The 16,629-nt window shown below is 44.9% G+C and overlaps 1 protein-coding gene across 3 annotated transcripts; it reads left to right on the forward strand.

Moving 5' to 3' along the window:
- The first annotated feature begins 665 nt into the window (after positions 1-665).
- ARMH1 (armadillo like helical domain containing 1) lies at positions 666-16,502 on the forward strand. Of its 3 annotated transcripts, none has more exons than XM_061563794.1 (11): positions 666-696; positions 3,121-3,396; positions 5,010-5,078; positions 5,959-6,131; positions 7,032-7,228; positions 9,177-9,261; positions 11,510-11,632; positions 11,761-11,833; positions 12,189-12,318; positions 12,857-12,934; positions 14,522-16,502. In XM_061563794.1, exons 2-11 carry the CDS (start codon positions 3,140-3,142, stop codon positions 14,612-14,614), a joined length of 1,278 nt encoding a protein of 425 aa, XP_061419778.1. In that variant the 5' UTR covers positions 666-696; positions 3,121-3,139; the 3' UTR covers positions 14,615-16,502. The 3 variants fall into 3 exon arrangements, with proteins under 3 accessions (XP_061419778.1, XP_061419777.1, XP_061419779.1); XM_061563793.1 differs by lacking the exon at positions 666-696 and adding an exon at positions 1,915-1,943; XM_061563795.1 differs by lacking the exon at positions 666-696 and adding an exon at positions 1,915-1,943 and having other exon boundaries at positions 14,542-16,502.
- Positions 16,503-16,629: the final 127 nt, after the last annotated feature.

Raw genomic sequence — 16,629 nt, forward strand, 5'->3', positions numbered from 1 at the left:
CCGTCACGAATTACCACGTGTTGTCTAACATTGTGTCGGGTGGTGGCGGGTTTAACGACACATTCATATTTACGCAATCTAGCCCAGCCCCCTCCCCCCAAAAATAAACCCCCTCTATTGTGCATCATTTTGGTCGCGAAAGCCGACTTACGTGTGTTAAGGGGCCGTCCATAAATGACGTCACGCGATTTTGGACGATTTTTGACCCCCCCCCCCCTCGTCACAGGGCGTCACAAAAAGTCAGACCCCCCCCCCTCAAATATGACGTCACAAAGCTCTGCCCCCCCCCCCCAAAATAAAACATGCTTCAAATCACTTTAAACTATTGTCATTGTAGTGCGTATTTAATGTGCCGCTGCACTCTGATGTTGTAGGAGAAAACAATTATTAAAAAGTCTATTTAATTAAGTAGAACGTGTTGTCTATATTCATTTAAAGTTGCGCATTTTGATGTGACGTCACATTTCTCAAACCCCCCCCCCCCTCGTCACACATCGTCACAAATGTCTGACCCCCCCCCCCCACCCCTAGGTGCGTGACGTCATTTATGGACGGCCCCCAAGCAATGGGGGTTTCTCACGACTCTATTGATTTGATGGTCTCGATCCAAATACGGGCTGGGGCGTTTGTTAGCTGCCTTGCCTCGTCTCTAGGTAACGCTGCGTGCTTCAAACATGCGGCCGCAAGCAGAAGACAGTAAGTAGCAGCAGCAGCAGGAGCCAGCAGTAGCCCGCAGCAGGAGCCAGCAGGAGCCAGCAGCAGCAGCAGGAGCCAGCAGCAGCAGCAGCCAGCAGCAGCAGCAGTAGCCCGCAGCAGGAGCCAGCAGCAGCAGCAGGAGCCAGCAGCAGCAGGAGCCAGCAGCAGCAGAAGACAGTAAGTGGCAGCAGCAGCAGGAGCCAGCAGCAGCAGCAGGAGCCAGCAGCAGCAGGAGCCAGCAGCAGCAGGAGCCAGCAGCAGCAGAAGACAGTAAGTGGCAGCAGCAGCAGGAGCCAGCAGCAGCAGCAGGAGCCAGCAGCAGCAGGAGCCAGCAGCAGCAGCAGGAGCCAGCAGCAGCAGGAGCCAGCAGCAGCAGAAGACAGTAAGTGGCAGCAGCAGCAGGAGCCAGCAGCAGCAGCAGGAGCCAGCAGCAGCAGAAGACAGTAAGTGGCAGCAGCAGCAGGAGCCAGCAGCAGCAGCAGGAGCCAGCAGCAGCAGCAGGAGCCAGCAGCAGCAGGAGCCAGCAGCAGCAGAAGACAGTAAGTGGCAGCAGCAGCAGGAGCCAGCAGCAGCAGCAGGAGCCAGCAGCAGCAGAAAACAGTAAGTGGCAGCAGCAGCAGGAGCCAGCAGCAGCAGCAGCAGGAGCCAGCAGCAGCACCAACCAGGAGCCAGCAGCAGCAGCAGGAGCCAGCAGCAGCAGGAGCCAGCAGCAGGAGCCAGCAGAGGTCAGTAGCAGCAGTAGGAGCCAGCAGGAGCAGGAGCCAGCAGCAGTAGGTTTCAGCAGCAGCAGCAGCAGCAGGAGCCAGCAGCAGCAGGAGCCAGTAGCAGTAGGTTTCAGCAGCAGCAGGAGCCAGCAGGAGCAGGAGCCAGCAGCAGTAGGTTTCAGCAGCAGCAGCAGGAGCCAGCAGCAGCAGGAGCCAGCAGCAGGAGCCAGCAGAGGTCAGTAGCAGCAGTAGGAGCCAGCAGGAGCAGGAGCCAGCAGCAGTAGGTTTCAGCAGCAGCAGCAGCAGGAGCCAGCAGCAGCAGGAGCCAGTAGCAGTAGGTTTCAGCAGCAGCAGGAGCCAGCAGGAGCAGGAGCCAGCAGCAGTAGGTTTCAGCAGCAGCAGCAGGAGCCAGCAGCAGCAGGAGCCAGTAGCAGTAGGTTTCAGCAGCAGCAGGAGCCAGCAGGAGCAGGAGCCAGCAGCAGTAGGTTTCAGCAGCAGCAGCAGGAGCCAGCAGCAACAATAACAATCCGACCCACGGTGGAGGTCCCCACTCTCTGTCTCTGTCGTGTGCGTGGTGTTCTCTCGTTTGGTGGCTCCATCTCGCCTCTGGCCGTCCTGTCCAAAGCCTACTTTTTATTAATGTGATGATGTCCATAATACAGGGGGGGGGGGGGGGGTGTTAGATCGCTTAAATATAAATGTGTCGTTAAACCCGCCACCACCCGACACAGCCAATTAGTAAGTGTTGTCACGTCAACAGAACATGCCAATTCGTTACACCGGTGTGTTTAGGAGAACAAATCTACAACATTCACAACGATGTGATGTGTTTAACCCCCTCCGTGCGTTCTCTATCCGTGTGCCCTTCCTGTGTCTTGGTGTAATTGAAACGAACGCGTCTCTCTCCATTCGTTGGGCACTTTTCAATTCCCCGTACTGTCATTACCCAATGGTCCATAACGCACGCACAAGCAACGCCCGTCCTACTTGGGAGCTTTCCTCTCGAGGCAGATTGAAATGTTGCTTTTCATTGCAGCACTGTGCTAAGTTTTCTGTGAAGCACTACGATAATTATCCGTTGTCGTCTTCATATTTACTTCTTCAAAATGTTGATCTCGGCCTGCCACCAAATGCTGTCCTAGGTGTTCAGTAGATGGGGGATCTGCCGTGGTGCAATGGTTTGCACGCTGGACAAGCAACCCAGTGGTCGCCGGTTCTTATTCCATCTCCCACCGCGATTACCATATTTTCCCGCATACGCATATAACCCGCAAAAATAGCGTTTTGTGTAAAAGAAAATTCAGATAGCCCGCACCTCCATATGCCCCGCAGGGTCTTGTTTTCTTTGTTAAAAGTGGTATACCCCGCGGGTTATATGCGGGAAAAAACGGTAGTTGCCTTGGTCATGGAACTTTATTGTTGCAACAACGCCACCACGAACACTTTGTCGGGCACGAACACGGACACCTATAGTGAGACCTCTTCCCGCCGAAGCTCCTTATGCTTTGTCTGCTATTCCCTTAATACGGCATATGTAAACTCTCTCTTTCCCACCACTGTGCATGTGCTGATACAGACTTTTATATTTTGCGGTGTCTCAAAAGGTTGCCTAATATTTGACACATCAATACTTTGAATAGGATGCATTATTTTTTATTTTATACCTATCTTATGGATGAATAATTTGATCAAGTTTGTATGTTGTGTCTTTTGACGACAGGGAGGAAAGGTCACTAATCATGCAAGTGGCCGAGCCAGCCGGCGAGCGGGGCGGCAGTGGACCAGTCGCCAGGCCACGTGCGCCCGGCCGGACTAGGGGAAGTCTGGCTGCCTGGTTGGCACGCTGGGATGGCGGAAAAGAAGTGGTGCGTGCCCGCCTACTCTCCTCCATGCTCGAGGCTCACGCTGGAGAGAGCGTGGCCGAGTTGGAAGTGGCACTGGGTCCTGGGGGAGCGAGTCTGGTCCTGGCACGCCTTGGAGCCTGGCTCCGCGTCACGTATCCTACTGCTCGCTTTAGTCATTACACGGGACACGGTCGTGGTGCAGCAACATTCAAAGGACTCATCAAGGGGATATGGTCCAGAGGTTCGCAGTTCGTGCCAGGCGGTCGCCGTGGTTATCACTGCAGGCGTATTTACCATACAAAATACTATGCGCCATCTGCTTCATGGTGGATGGTAGAGATCCCCTGATGTAATTTGAAGAAGAGTAGACAAATTGGCAACAATTTTCCAAATTGCTCAATTTGGATCATACATAGCATTCATCACACAAAACTGGTAGACTAATCCCTGATTGCAGGCCATGCGTTGAGTGACCTTGTGCCCCCAGAGACAACAGCTACTGGGATGATCTTTGACATGTTTGAGAATCACTGAGATGCCTCGTCGACAAAGAGGGCGCGCTTTAACAGAAACAAATCATCATGGTCACGAACCAAAACGTGAGTCAACCCATACTCCAGAATGTTTATGTTGAGAAAATAAGCACAGGTATGGGTTAGTGAATTGTGCTGAGATTGTGAGCATGACACCCGTGTTCATAGGAGCGACAATTCGATGCTCACCCCTCTACGGGATTTGAGTGTGATGTTGTACAGGGTTGAAACCAAATGACAGTGCAGTAGAGCTCTTGTGTGCAGTGATGTGAGGGATGAACCTGTTATGTTATCTGCTATTTTACTCCACGTATCTGTGAAATATATTGCTGATAATCACATGAAAATGGATGAATTTGCTCATGAAATCCACTTACTGTACCTGCAAAATATTTCTTATTATGCAAATAAGCAACAGGAAGATCAGAATCAAAGGCATCATCTGAGCATGACCAGCAGAATGACAATAATTTAGTACATTTGGTATTCACGCCATTCTTATAGCCTAAAGGCTATCACGAAGACGCGTATGTTTCTCATCGCCTTCAAGTAGTTTCACAGTAAGGGGCGATGTTGCGATGTGCATCCCAATTGAGTAATTTTTTGGGGTATTTTTGTTTTATTTGGACCATGACACCAGCACGCAAACGGCCTACCGTTCCTGCTTCTATCTTTGACATTCGCCGTGAAGCAAGACGGCGCATATTTTCCAGTTAATACATTAGTAATATCCAGGCTCAATTAGCTTAGGACAGCGGTCGGTAACCTATGGCTCGCGAGCCATATATGGCTCTTCCGGTGACGGAAAAAAATAATAAAAAAAAATAAAATCAGTTTGGAACTGATTTTAAAATACTTGTGATATTGCTTAATAATACTGTGTCATTTTAAAGTAAACAGAAATTAGTTTTGAAGATAAAATTTCTCGGGTCACGGGTCCCGTGACCAGAAGTCGCATTAAAAGTAAGACTTATTTAATTTATTATACGTTAAAAATACTATATGGCTCTCAATGAAATATATTTAGAAACATTTGGCTTTTATGGCTCTCCCAGTCAAAAAGGTTCCCGACCCCTGGCTTAGGAGATATACTGGAAACATTTAAGTCCATATACAAATCAACACTGGTGGTGTGCATGATCCGGAATTAAACACAATGTGCCAGAATTCTAATGTAGTTTGCGACGCATTGCGCAACATGCCACGATATTGTGTTCCTTATTTGTGCGCAGATACCTGTCACGAACGTGTCTTCTCTTGCAGCTACGGGTGCTGTCCTTGTTCCTGTGTGCCTCAGGGGGGTGAGACCACACACCGCGTGAACACTATTGTCGCAAATACTAACAATACCACATAAGAGTTTACACAATACCTTAAATCTTTACACTGAGTCTGAAAACACATTCGGTCCACTCATTGTCACAAGGCTGATGTTATATATTTATTGCTCTTGTTTACCCAGGGAGCCTCACTGAGTCTCAAAATACTTTTTTAATGGTGGTTCCTGCCAAGTTCTCACAGTAGGGGTTAGATGTTGCTATGTGTAATCCCAATTGAATAATTTGCCAGTCATTTTTCAGCATTCGGATATTTTTTTTCCAAATCACAGTTTCATTCAACGCTTTTACTTAACTTGATTCCTCTGTTTGTCGTGGTCAAATCTTGTAATCAAAATTTCGTCCACTTCCCGTTGTACAACCAATTCCACGTTTTGCACACGTACTCAGATCCAGTGACAATGCATTCCTGTATCAAAATCGGCGTGAATTAATCAATTAATTCGCTACTTTAAATCAATTTACATTTTGTATGGACGCCTTATTATTTAAATATATATTGGTGTAGGTCAAAAACGCCGTGGTCCCTAAAATGTGGAATCGGCTCGCACAAAACGCAGGCGCCGCGTGTCTCAGGCGCCATTGACGTACTTCTCGACTGTGAGTTAAACGAAGTTGTTGATAAAACCGTTGTTTTTAAAACACTTCTTTAAAGGACTTTATTTTAATCTATGAGAGGAAACCGGACAAGCTGGAGGAAGCCCATGCAGAACACGGGGAGAACAAACTTCAGGCATAAATGCGTCCGATTTGGGAGTCGAACCCTGGCCCTTCCTGGTACGAGGCACAAGTGTTACCAATGCGCGCCACGCTGCCGTACACAAGTTTGCATGCGGATTTGCAGGCGGCAGCTTGTGTTGGAGTTTGCAGAGTGTGGGGGCACCTCGGCGCTGTTGGAGATCATTGCAAACTCCAGCAAGGGAGGCGAGGCAGAGTGTGCGGTCGCGCTGGAGATCCTTCTGGCCACGTGCACCTCCACTGGCCGCATGCTCAAGGAGCTGCTCTGCCAAAGCCACGGTGGGGATTGCTTCATGGTCTATTTGTGATGTATTTGTTTTATATTCTTTGGTTAATTCGGTAAAGTCACGTAGGTTCTACCTTTTAACTCGGCAAAATAGACTAGTGCCTGGTAAATATGGTGGAACAACCATAACGTATTTAATATTTTACCTGGTTAATAATATCCTTCCAATGATTGCTTAATTTGTATCCATCTTCTCGGTTCAAGTTATGTCTATGTTTTTCTATCTACTTTTATTTTTATACCTACGTGACTTTACCGAATGAACCAAAGAGTATGAATCCTTCCAGTCACGAAAACTTAGAATCTAGAATCAAGATTATATGTTTAATGAGCAGACAATATGCCTTCTGGGAGGCCATCTGGGAGTGCATAATTTCAGCAGCATTGTCCAGCACAGTACAAACTCGATGGGTTTCAACCTTCAGTGTGTCATCTAGAGAGGCAGGCTGTCTTAAATCAATGTTGCTGAAATGTTGCACTTCCAGAAGGCCCAGTGGCTAATGGAATGTGTAAAAAAATACTTATATTTTTTTATATGGAAGGACAGATCTGTGGAGGTAAATTGTTTATTTATATTGATTTTATTCTCCGCAATGACACTAATTATTACGTCGTGTTATGTAACTTGCTGCTTTCCACCTCTAAAATATAGCAACGTGAAGTGTGTGTTGGGTTGCACAGTGGTTTTTTGTTCAACACGACATCGGACATCAGTGCTTGAAGAGGCTCCCAGCACTAGGAGCGAAACGTCAAACATTGTGTCGGACAACGCACACCACAACCCAAAAACACACTCATCGGAGAGCCACATAGCGCAATCGTGATAACCTTGCACCGTAAGCATGGCGCAAATACCAAATGCACTCAATTATGATCATCGATTATAACTGTAGGTGTGCGCATTGTGGCGGAGTGCTTGGCGCGCATGGAAGGTGAAGCATCAAGAAAAGCCGCCCGCTTGCTGCTAGAGGCTCTGGCCTTTGGGAACCCCAAGTACCAATGTCACGTGACATACGCACTAATTGCCCTGCTATCCTGCCGAGCTGCACACGCAAAGCACGCCGCCCTACAAACCCTGCGCACTCTACAGGTAACAATGCAACTGGGCTGCAGGATACTGCTGTGGTAACACTTGTACCTTAAAGCAAGAAGCGCCTGGGTTCGATTCCCGACTTGGGGTGCCTTTCTGTGTGTGGTTTGATCTGCATGGCGTTCTTCCATGTCCTCTGGTTTCCTTCCACAGTCAATAAACACACACAACGTAACTGATATTGGCCAAAGATCCCAATGCTGAGAACTTACCTGCAAATTACTCGATTGGGATTAGACGCAGCAACATCGACCCCCACTGTGAGAACTTGGCAGGACCCGCCATAAAAAATTGATTGAGACTCAGCGTGGCTTTCCTGGCTCAACACGAACAGTCATAGTGAATACAGTAAAACCTTGGATTGCGAGTAACTTGGTCTGCGAATGTTTTGCAAGACGAGCAAATTTTTTAAATGAATATTAATTTGATAAACGAGCGAGGTCTTGCAATACGAGTAGTACGTGTATACGCTTTGTCTGCCGAGCGTCACGTGATCACAACTGATATACGAGTGCTTTGGATTACAAACACGTTTCCGGAACGAATTATGCTCGCAATCCAAGGTTTTACTGTAATGACAACTGTTCACAATGGGGGGAAGGGGAGGAGGTATGCAGGAGCATTAGATACAAACTCACATCACACAGAAACACACCCAAGTCGAGAATTGAACCAGGGCCCGAATAATAAATTAATAATGCTCATATGTAATCAGTAGAATATTTTATACGTAGGCTTTCACTACCAATGTGATTCATAATTTGATTTCTTTTGAATAAGGCTGTGTAAAAATGTCTGTTGTAAACCTCTCCTCAAACCGACGCAGCCACTTTATAAAAGTGTCATGTGAACGTGCGAAATAAATAAAACATGGGAATCGACGTTTCGCTGGATGATTGCATCAGTTTGTTAATAATAATTTTAATTTATTAAGCGCCCTTAAATAATTGTTCTCCGTTCTCTAGTGAAAGCGCTTCCTGATCCAGTTTCCTAAGTCGATGCCATGACATCGACAGGCACATTCGTGGTACGTTTGCTTCATGTGACACTTTTATTAATTGGCTGTTGTTAGGTGTAGGAGGGTTCATGACGCACATTTTTAAGTGACCTAATCAAAAATAATCCAATTATCGTTCATCAGAAGATGAGTTTCTAAAAATGAAAACCACTAAGACATTGCATTTTTTGTAATGAATGCACATCCTTGTGATATCAATCACAGCATTATTATTGCAGCGGCAATACACAACAGCCAGGTAGCGAAGCGAGCAGCTTGCAAACGAAAGGTTTGCGAGTTCAAATTTTGGTATGCAGTTGACTCGGCACATCATCTCTCTGGGATCAATACAATGGGTCATGTACTAGTTTGTGTGGAAGTCTGCAATGGTTCTATAGATACAACCCTACCATAGGATCGTCGTCAATTTTTAAATCCTTTATATTACGTTCGATTGCTTGCTTGCTTGCGTGCTTGCTTGCTTACGACCGTGCAAATCTTTCGGTCGTTTTTTAACCCACTTCCCGTCATCCAATCGAGCTGACATTTTGCACACAGACTCGTTGTGCGAGACAATTAATGTTCGTGAAAAAAATGTTCAAAAATTTTACACTGTTTTCCCTAAACAGTGTAAAAATTTTTTACATTTTTTTACACTGTTTAGGGAAAACAAATTAAATATTTAATTACCAATTGCTTAATACTGGCAATGCAATCATCTGACCCATAGGTGGCAGCCATCTCAAGCCAGAGGACGAGAGGACTCTAGCCCCCACGCACATAAAGGATTTAGAGTGAAAAACTTTGTTTTTACGGGTTATACTTATTGTTACCTCTGACCCAGGGCTGTCAACGGGAGATGAGCGATCATTTGACTGCCTTGTTAAACGAAGACTGTGATAGGTGGAACGTGCAAATGACCCACGTGATGATGCACGTGTTTCTTGCCAGCCCCTTGTGAAGAATGCACATCCAATCTTGATGAAGCCTCTTCTGCAAGTGCTGTCCTCACCACACCTGGACGTTCAATACGAGGGTATGTCTCCATCGCGATCGATGTTATCTGTACTCTTTCCTCGGCATTATTCGATCTGCTTAGACTCCTGTGATGGGGTTACAGGTCTTGTAAAGTATTTGCAGAAGCCATTATTATTTGTTTCTACTTGTTTACCCAGGACAGCCTCACTGAGTATCACAACAAGAAGCGCCTGGATTCGATTTACAACTTGGGTGCCTTTATGTAGTTGTATTTACTCCTGTTGGTCTGCAGAGTGTGAGTGTGTGAGTGATCTGAATATTTATACCAGAGAGTGTGGAGTTTGTATGCACCTCCTATATTCTTTAGAGTGTGAGTTTGCCAGAGTGAGTGTGTGGACTTGTATGTTATTCTTCTGTATGGGGCGACGGCCACGTGTGACGGACGACATCAGCAACGAAATACCGCACTGTGTGAAACATCGAAGACACAGGCTCTAAAGCCATACAATAAAGATCGAGCGCGACCCGTAAAAGTCCTGCCCTTCTGTGAACCCGCCGCACGGCAGATCGATTATCCTGCTCTTCTGCCAAAAGCCTCCCCACCAACGTCTTGGCCCGCGGCGTCCTCTCTCTCCGTACAACTTCTCCCAGACCACCCCTCCCCTACCGAAGGTCCCTTTCATATGGGTTTCCCCAGTCCCACCCTTGTTGTTTTGCCTGATCCCCCCCCACCCCTCTGTCTTCACACCCAACCGCTGTCCCACCCTTCTCAACTCCCGCAAAATTACAATGCCCCCCAACCCACCCGGGTCATTACACACTTCCATAGCTAAAGAACATACAATATGACTGGTGTGGTACAACGTCCATGAAAATGACTCAAATGGGATTACACATAGCAACATCACCCTCTTCTAAAAACACTTTGCAGAAACCCTCCTGAAAACGGGTCTAGAAACTCAGTGAGGCTTTCCTGGTTAAAGAAGCTGAATCATTCATAATAAAGGTTTTTGGGTTAGATCGCATAAGTATAAATGTGTCGTAACCCTTCACCACCAGTTAGCAAGGGATATGTCACGTAAATAAAACGCCAATTAGTTACTACTTCAGACCACCTGTGTGTTGGAGAGTAAACCGACAACATTTACAATTTGATAATAGGTTTTCCCCTTTTTTCTGGCAACAAAACAGGTGTTAAGATGTTAAAACACCAAACTGAAACATTTAACAAGGAATCATGTCTGCATTAACCACTTGTGGTCAGAATGCATTCTGACCACAAGTATACATCGGTAGGACATCACCTGTTTTGTTACCATAAAAATGGGAAAACCTATTCTCATATTTTGGTACTGACATAGGAGGTCCCATGATGTATTTACAATCAAGTAAGATTTGGCACGGTACGCAAATGCACAAACTAGTATGTTGTACTAAAGATGAATTGTCTAAGTTATCAACAGAAGGTGCGTATTGGATTCATTGCTTATGTGGCAGATGGTATATTGGACAGACGGGACGTAACAGCTTAGGACTAAAATAACACCAAATAAATATGAAATCCTCGCAAACACAACTGTCCGCAGTTGCAGAACATGCTTGCCAACAAGGACACTCAATTGATTTTGATAACGTTGAAGTATTGTGTAAAACTAATTATTACTGGCCGAGACTAATTCGAGAATCCATTGAAATTGAGAGAAATACTAATAATGTTAACCGCTCTGACAGCTACAGGCTTAGTCCGGCCTGGAAGCCTATTATTAAGCAATATATCTTACAACTAAAATTCCTTATAGAGGTAACAGATGCTAATGAACTGATTACAAATGTATTGTATAATAACAATACCCCCCCTCCTGATCTCTGCACCTGATGGGTTCAGTGATGATGTCATCTTACTCTATTAAAGTACCGGTAGCATGCGGATTGCTTAACAATTCGAGCAAATCGCTTGATGATGCGGGATGTAATTACCAGCGAAACGTCGTACTAAAAATTGTAAATGTCGATTTACTCTACAACACACAGGTGGGCTGAAGTAGTAACTAATTGGCGTTTTGTTTCCGTGACAAATCCCTTACTAATTAGTGGTGGAGGGTTACGACACATTTATACTCACGCGATCTAACCCAAAACAATTTATTATGAATAATATTGGTCGCGAAAGCCTAAGCGTTAAACTAAGCTGAATCATAACAAAGTAATAATGAGAACATGGCAAATTGAATCATTTATTTTCCAATCTATGCTTATGACAAAATCACACCATTTGCTGATGACTCTTCCCCCCACATCTCTCTCAGCTATAGCGCTGATTACGGAGCTGATGGAGAGCCCTCTGCATTCAAACCTGCTGTCTGGACTGTTGGCTTTGCTAAAGCCTGGCCCTCTTGATCAAGACCAATCTGCACCTGCAATATTGCATGGTGTGTATGCTTTGTAATGCATTGTAGTGGTTACATGCCGTGGTGTATTGCATATATTAAATTTGTGTTTTGAATTTAAATGTTCGTGTCCTCTTGTTCTCTCTACCTTGCAACCTGCTCCACCCCAGACCCAGCCACTCCGAGACTCCTTGAGCCGCTGCCAGTCTATGTTCAACAAGCGGCGGCAGCCAAGGCAATCAGGTGAGATGCACAACTCTAACTAGACATTTCAGAATTCATAGGCAGGGATTCTAGAAATAACGACAAAAGATGATAATTGGTTTTTTTACCCTTCTATCTGGCAACAAAACTGACACCTTTTTTACAAGGAGTCATGTTTGCATAGACCACAATACCTGCAGCCATAATGCAAACAAAAAACATGACTCCTTGTAAAAAAGGTGTCAGTTTTGTTGCCAGATAGAAGGGTAAAAAACCAATTATCATATTTTTTTACTGGCAAATGAAGTTCCAATAACGACAAAAGAGTCAAAATGATTCCTTGCTCAAATGATCAACGTGATGTCACGTGATGTGGGGTGTGTGTACATCACAGTGCCCTGTGTGCAGCGTCTCAGCAGTGGGCCAGTGAACTTATTGACCTGGATGCAGCGCATTACCTGCTGGTGGCCATGGGGAACCAGCACTATGTCCACAGCAGGTGGCAGGCCATGAAGGCACTGAAGGTGAGACCACTAGCACGCTGTCTGGGTGAAAAAATATCCCAGGGTTCAAACATGTCTGTGTTATTTCTCAGGCATAAAGTATTTGTTTTAACATCAGTCCACAATACCCACAATTCCTGCGTAAATGGACTGAGAGAAAATATTGGCATGGCTCCGCTGTCGCAAGTTCACCCCTTGTTGCAAAGATTCATGGTCTGAAACTAGGAACGCCACACTGGTTAATACCGCGGGTCTGTTCACCATATAATGTCACGTCCGTTGCATTGGTGGACGTTAAAGATTCCATGATATATTTTGAAGAACAGTATATTTCATTGTGTCAGCATCATGGTCCAAATTTGGCAAATTTGCAGAATGACTCACAATTTAATTGGACAACATAGCAATCATCGCCCCCTACTTTGACCACTTGACAGGACCCCTCCTGAAAAAGTCTTTAGATCGAGTGAAGCTTTCATGGGTAACAAAAAATACGTCGTAATAACAATATTGTAGAAACCAAAATGTAAACGGTCTTGTCCCTCCCTGCGCTGCACAGATGTTGTTGCAGGTGTGTCCCGAGATGGAAGACCCTGTCAAAACATCCATGGGAGAGGCTCTGTACGCATCCTTTCTGGTGAGCTGTGCCCCTCTGGTATCAACACAGCTCACTGATACAGATTTTTTGCTGTGACTGTTTCACCTGAAGACGGAAGCTTGTGTTGCCTCCGAAACGTCGTGATTTTTTTTAAAAATTAATTTTAATTTCATTTTTTACCTACGTGACTTTACCGAAAGAACTAAGAGTATACACTGCTTGCGAGTTGGATCTTTGCCACACTAAACTAGTTCTCTCGTCGAGTCAACCCATTTAAGCTTCACAGCAAGATATGGGCGTGAATTTCATTCACGGATTTGATTCTCTACTTGGGCACCTCTCTGTGTGGAGTTTGTATGTTCTTCCCCTGTTCTGCATGGGTTTCCTGCGGGTTTTCCTAAAAAAATTATATTATGCAATCTAACTGCTATTCACCAAATATGCTATTGCTGTTATATTACCTGCAATTACTCAATTGGGATTACACATAGTAAAGCCCTTCCCTTGTGAAAGTCTTGATACAGAGCCTTCTTAGATAAACACATGCAATAATACATAATCATTTATGTAACTGCTATTCATTACACCTATTCATGTCAGCATTACCTAAACCCAAATATATTTATTTGTGTAATTTCAGATAACTTGTCCTCTTTGGTTTTATTTTGTCCCCACCCCCCACCCACTTTTGGTGCACTATCCACTAAAATATTAATCATCTCCTTATTTTAAGTTGTGACATTAATCTCATACGATTTAATGTGAAAGCTACGATAGTGAAATTGGCTTCTGCTTAGCCTCCCTCTAGACCAGGGGTGGGGAACGTCCGGCCCGCGGGCTGTACAAGGCCCGTGAAATCATTTGGTGTGGCCCTGTCGAGGCAAACGCAGGCGGGACTCGAAATTCAATAAATCTAGAAGCAAACCTGGAAAAGCAGTTGCAAGTAGCAGCAACATCATCAATACCAGCTAACATCACACGCCTCGCCCAAAGAGAAGCAGTTCCAGCCATCGCATTAGGGGTGAGTTAATTAAATGTTTGACCCAAGTATAACAGGCTCATTTTTAAGTTGATCATTTTGTATGGCCGCGAATCATGTTGTAAATATCCAAATGGCCCTTGGCAAAAAAAAAAGGTTCCCCACCCCTCCTCGAGAACGAGCAGCTAACCATGGGAAGGATTTGCAAGCAGTCCTCGACTTACGAACGGGTGTCAGGAACGAATTAGATTCGTAAACCGAGGACTGCTCAAGTTCAAATCCTGTTTAGGGGGGGGGGGTGGTTGACAGACCTCTTTCTGGGGTCGATGAAACGAATACCACTGTGAGGAAGTCAACAGTGGTTGTGTAATGGATAGACTCGGCCCCAACTACTAGCTCAGAGTTGTAAAACAGGAGCTGAGTAAAGCCTCAATGCTCATTTGAGCAGGACATCACTTTGACTTTGCTTTATGCCTGCACTTTATTGGGAGTTCGTAATTTGTGTGTGACCCAGGTCACGTGGATATGTAACTATCCTGGCCCCTTGAGTTCGTACCTGGTTAAACAAAATGAACTTGAATTATATTCTGAAGTAATGTTTGACACTGCAAATGTGTGTGTGTGCGCGCTTGCTCGGTGTGTGACAGCACAATATGGACACGCTCAGTGTGAATATGGACGCTGTGCAAGCGGATATCCTCTCATCCAACAAGCTGCGATCCCAACCGCTGGGCTCGTAGCCGTGCACCACTTTTAAATGAATTACTACTCCTAGAACCTGTTGCTCTGCAATGGCAAATGAGAGACGGCTGACGCGTCTCATACCCTTCTCACTGTGACGACGTGATAGAGAATTTTCATCCACCAACATCGAGTTTGTCCGGGGGTACCGCTGGTTTTGCATGTTTGTGAGAGTAAGAGTTGGGATGTGTTTAATATGCTGATGTTTTATGTGGATGAGACGGACGCGTTCACGAGCCGGATTTGGTTTCAAAACACGCGTTCGTCAAACAGAATCATCCTCGAATAATACCCTAAACAGTTCATCGCAGGCAAGACGACATTGTTTTTAAAATTAAAATCAAGTTTAATTTAATGAAACAATGACAGTAGAAAGTACATTGCCCGACTTTATATCTTAAAACGAAAAAAACCTAGCATCTTTTAAGGGTTAAAATCGGTGAATACAGAGATGGCAGAATGCGAAAAACATCGGCGTGTGAATGGGGGAAAACTCAACTTTGTTACATTTCAGATGTTGCTATAAATATAAAACAAAAAGACAACTGAAGGCTTATTATTGGAATACATCTAAAATAGTTTAAATGTTATTTAGTAGACACGCAATTCTTACAAATTCATCAAACATACTTAGAAACAAGGTGCCCCTGTGCTAATTCCCAGTAAGCTGGCAGCATTTCAGCCTAATACACACTATTTACAATTTTAATACAGTAGACTCTTGATTATACCCGCTAATGACGGGGAGGACGACCACGGATTATTCACAATCGCAGATAATCCAAACATTTCTATTTTATGCGGATCTATGCCCAAAAACCACTCGTATACAATTGACCGATCGATGCGCGTGCTCAGTGATAACACTTTGCTGCTCCTGCGCAGAAGCCACGCCAATGAACATCAATCAAACTCTGCCCACTGTTGGAAAGATATGCAACTACTGTACTGTAGAGGCGATCACGTGGATAGTCGGATTAACCGGAGCAACATATTTGTTCGGTTTAAGCACGCGACATGTGATAAACATTTCCAAGAGTAACAAACCATAACTTGTTTTTAGATGATTAATTTGGGCTGAAGTGAAAATTCACGAGTTACTAATTTATGTGCACGGTTAAGACGCAAATCGGAAAAACCACACGGATAAATCGAGAGTCAACCTGTAGTTAATGTTTGCATAAAATATTTGCATAAATATAAAAAACACCACTTTCCCAAAAATAAAGACAGGTCAGCATTTTGCTGATGGTGTGAAGGCCACAATGGAGAGGGAGTGCCTTTGGCCAACTCAATGGGAAACCAGGCGCCATGTCAAGTTACGCTCCATCCACGTTTCTAGTACGATACAAGCATTGAACATTAACATTCGAAAAATAGTCATGTAATCACGTAAATGCTCTGTCTACATCTGCACAGGACACGGGAACCTGGTTTCACACGAACACATTTCCAAATTATGTTCACTAAAATCTAAAAAAAAATTATAATATTTTCCTTTTAATAGTGCACACTGCGGGAAGCAACCAGATGCATCACGTGCTACAGAGCATGCTACAGAGCATGTGATGCATGAGCAGCGAGCGAATGATGTACGCCCAGGGATACTTTTTTTTTAAACAGTTGACAAGCGCAGCACCAAAGGGATAAAAACGTTAAGCAGCCAACCACGAATAGCGCTATCTACGTTGTCGGTAAGAGTGAACACATTTCCTGAACCGAGCAAGGGAAAGGTGACGGTGTTAGGGAATTCCAGAGTGGGAACAGTGCGAGGGAAGAAACTGAAAGAAGTGTGACCTGCAGCGTGGCAGGAGAGTGGGTAGACGAATGATAATCTTCTTGGTTCTTTCAGTAAAGTCACGTAGAAGGGAAATAATAAAATTTTAACATGATAAAATACAATTCTCACGACGTTTCGGCCACAACGCAAGCAGCCGTCCTCAGGTGAAGAACAGGTCTACGTGACTTTACCGAATGAACCAAGAAGATGAATCCCTGCAGTCACGAAAGCTTT

Source organism: Lethenteron reissneri, chromosome 32 (assembly GCF_015708825.2).
Source record: "Lethenteron reissneri isolate LAM-NWPU_2019-01 chromosome 32, ASM1570882v1, whole genome shotgun sequence".
In the NCBI taxonomy this organism is placed as follows: Eukaryota; Metazoa; Chordata; class Hyperoartia; order Petromyzontiformes; family Petromyzontidae; genus Lethenteron; species Lethenteron reissneri.

What these genes read in the sequence shown, in the direction of transcription:
- ARMH1 (XM_061563794.1), top strand. Translation starts at nt 3,140, where the DNA reads ATGCAAGTGGCCGAGCCAGCCGGCGAGCGGGGCGGCAGTGGACCAGTC. An exon ending in AGGCCATGAAGGCACTGAAG is followed by an intron (nt 12,319 to 12,856) that starts GTGAGACCACTA and finishes TGCGCTGCACAG; the next exon opens with ATGTTGTTGCAGGTGTGTCC. An exon ending in CTCTGTACGCATCCTTTCTG is followed by an intron (nt 12,935 to 14,521) that starts GTGAGCTGTGCC and finishes GGTGTGTGACAG; the next exon opens with CACAATATGGACACGCTCAG.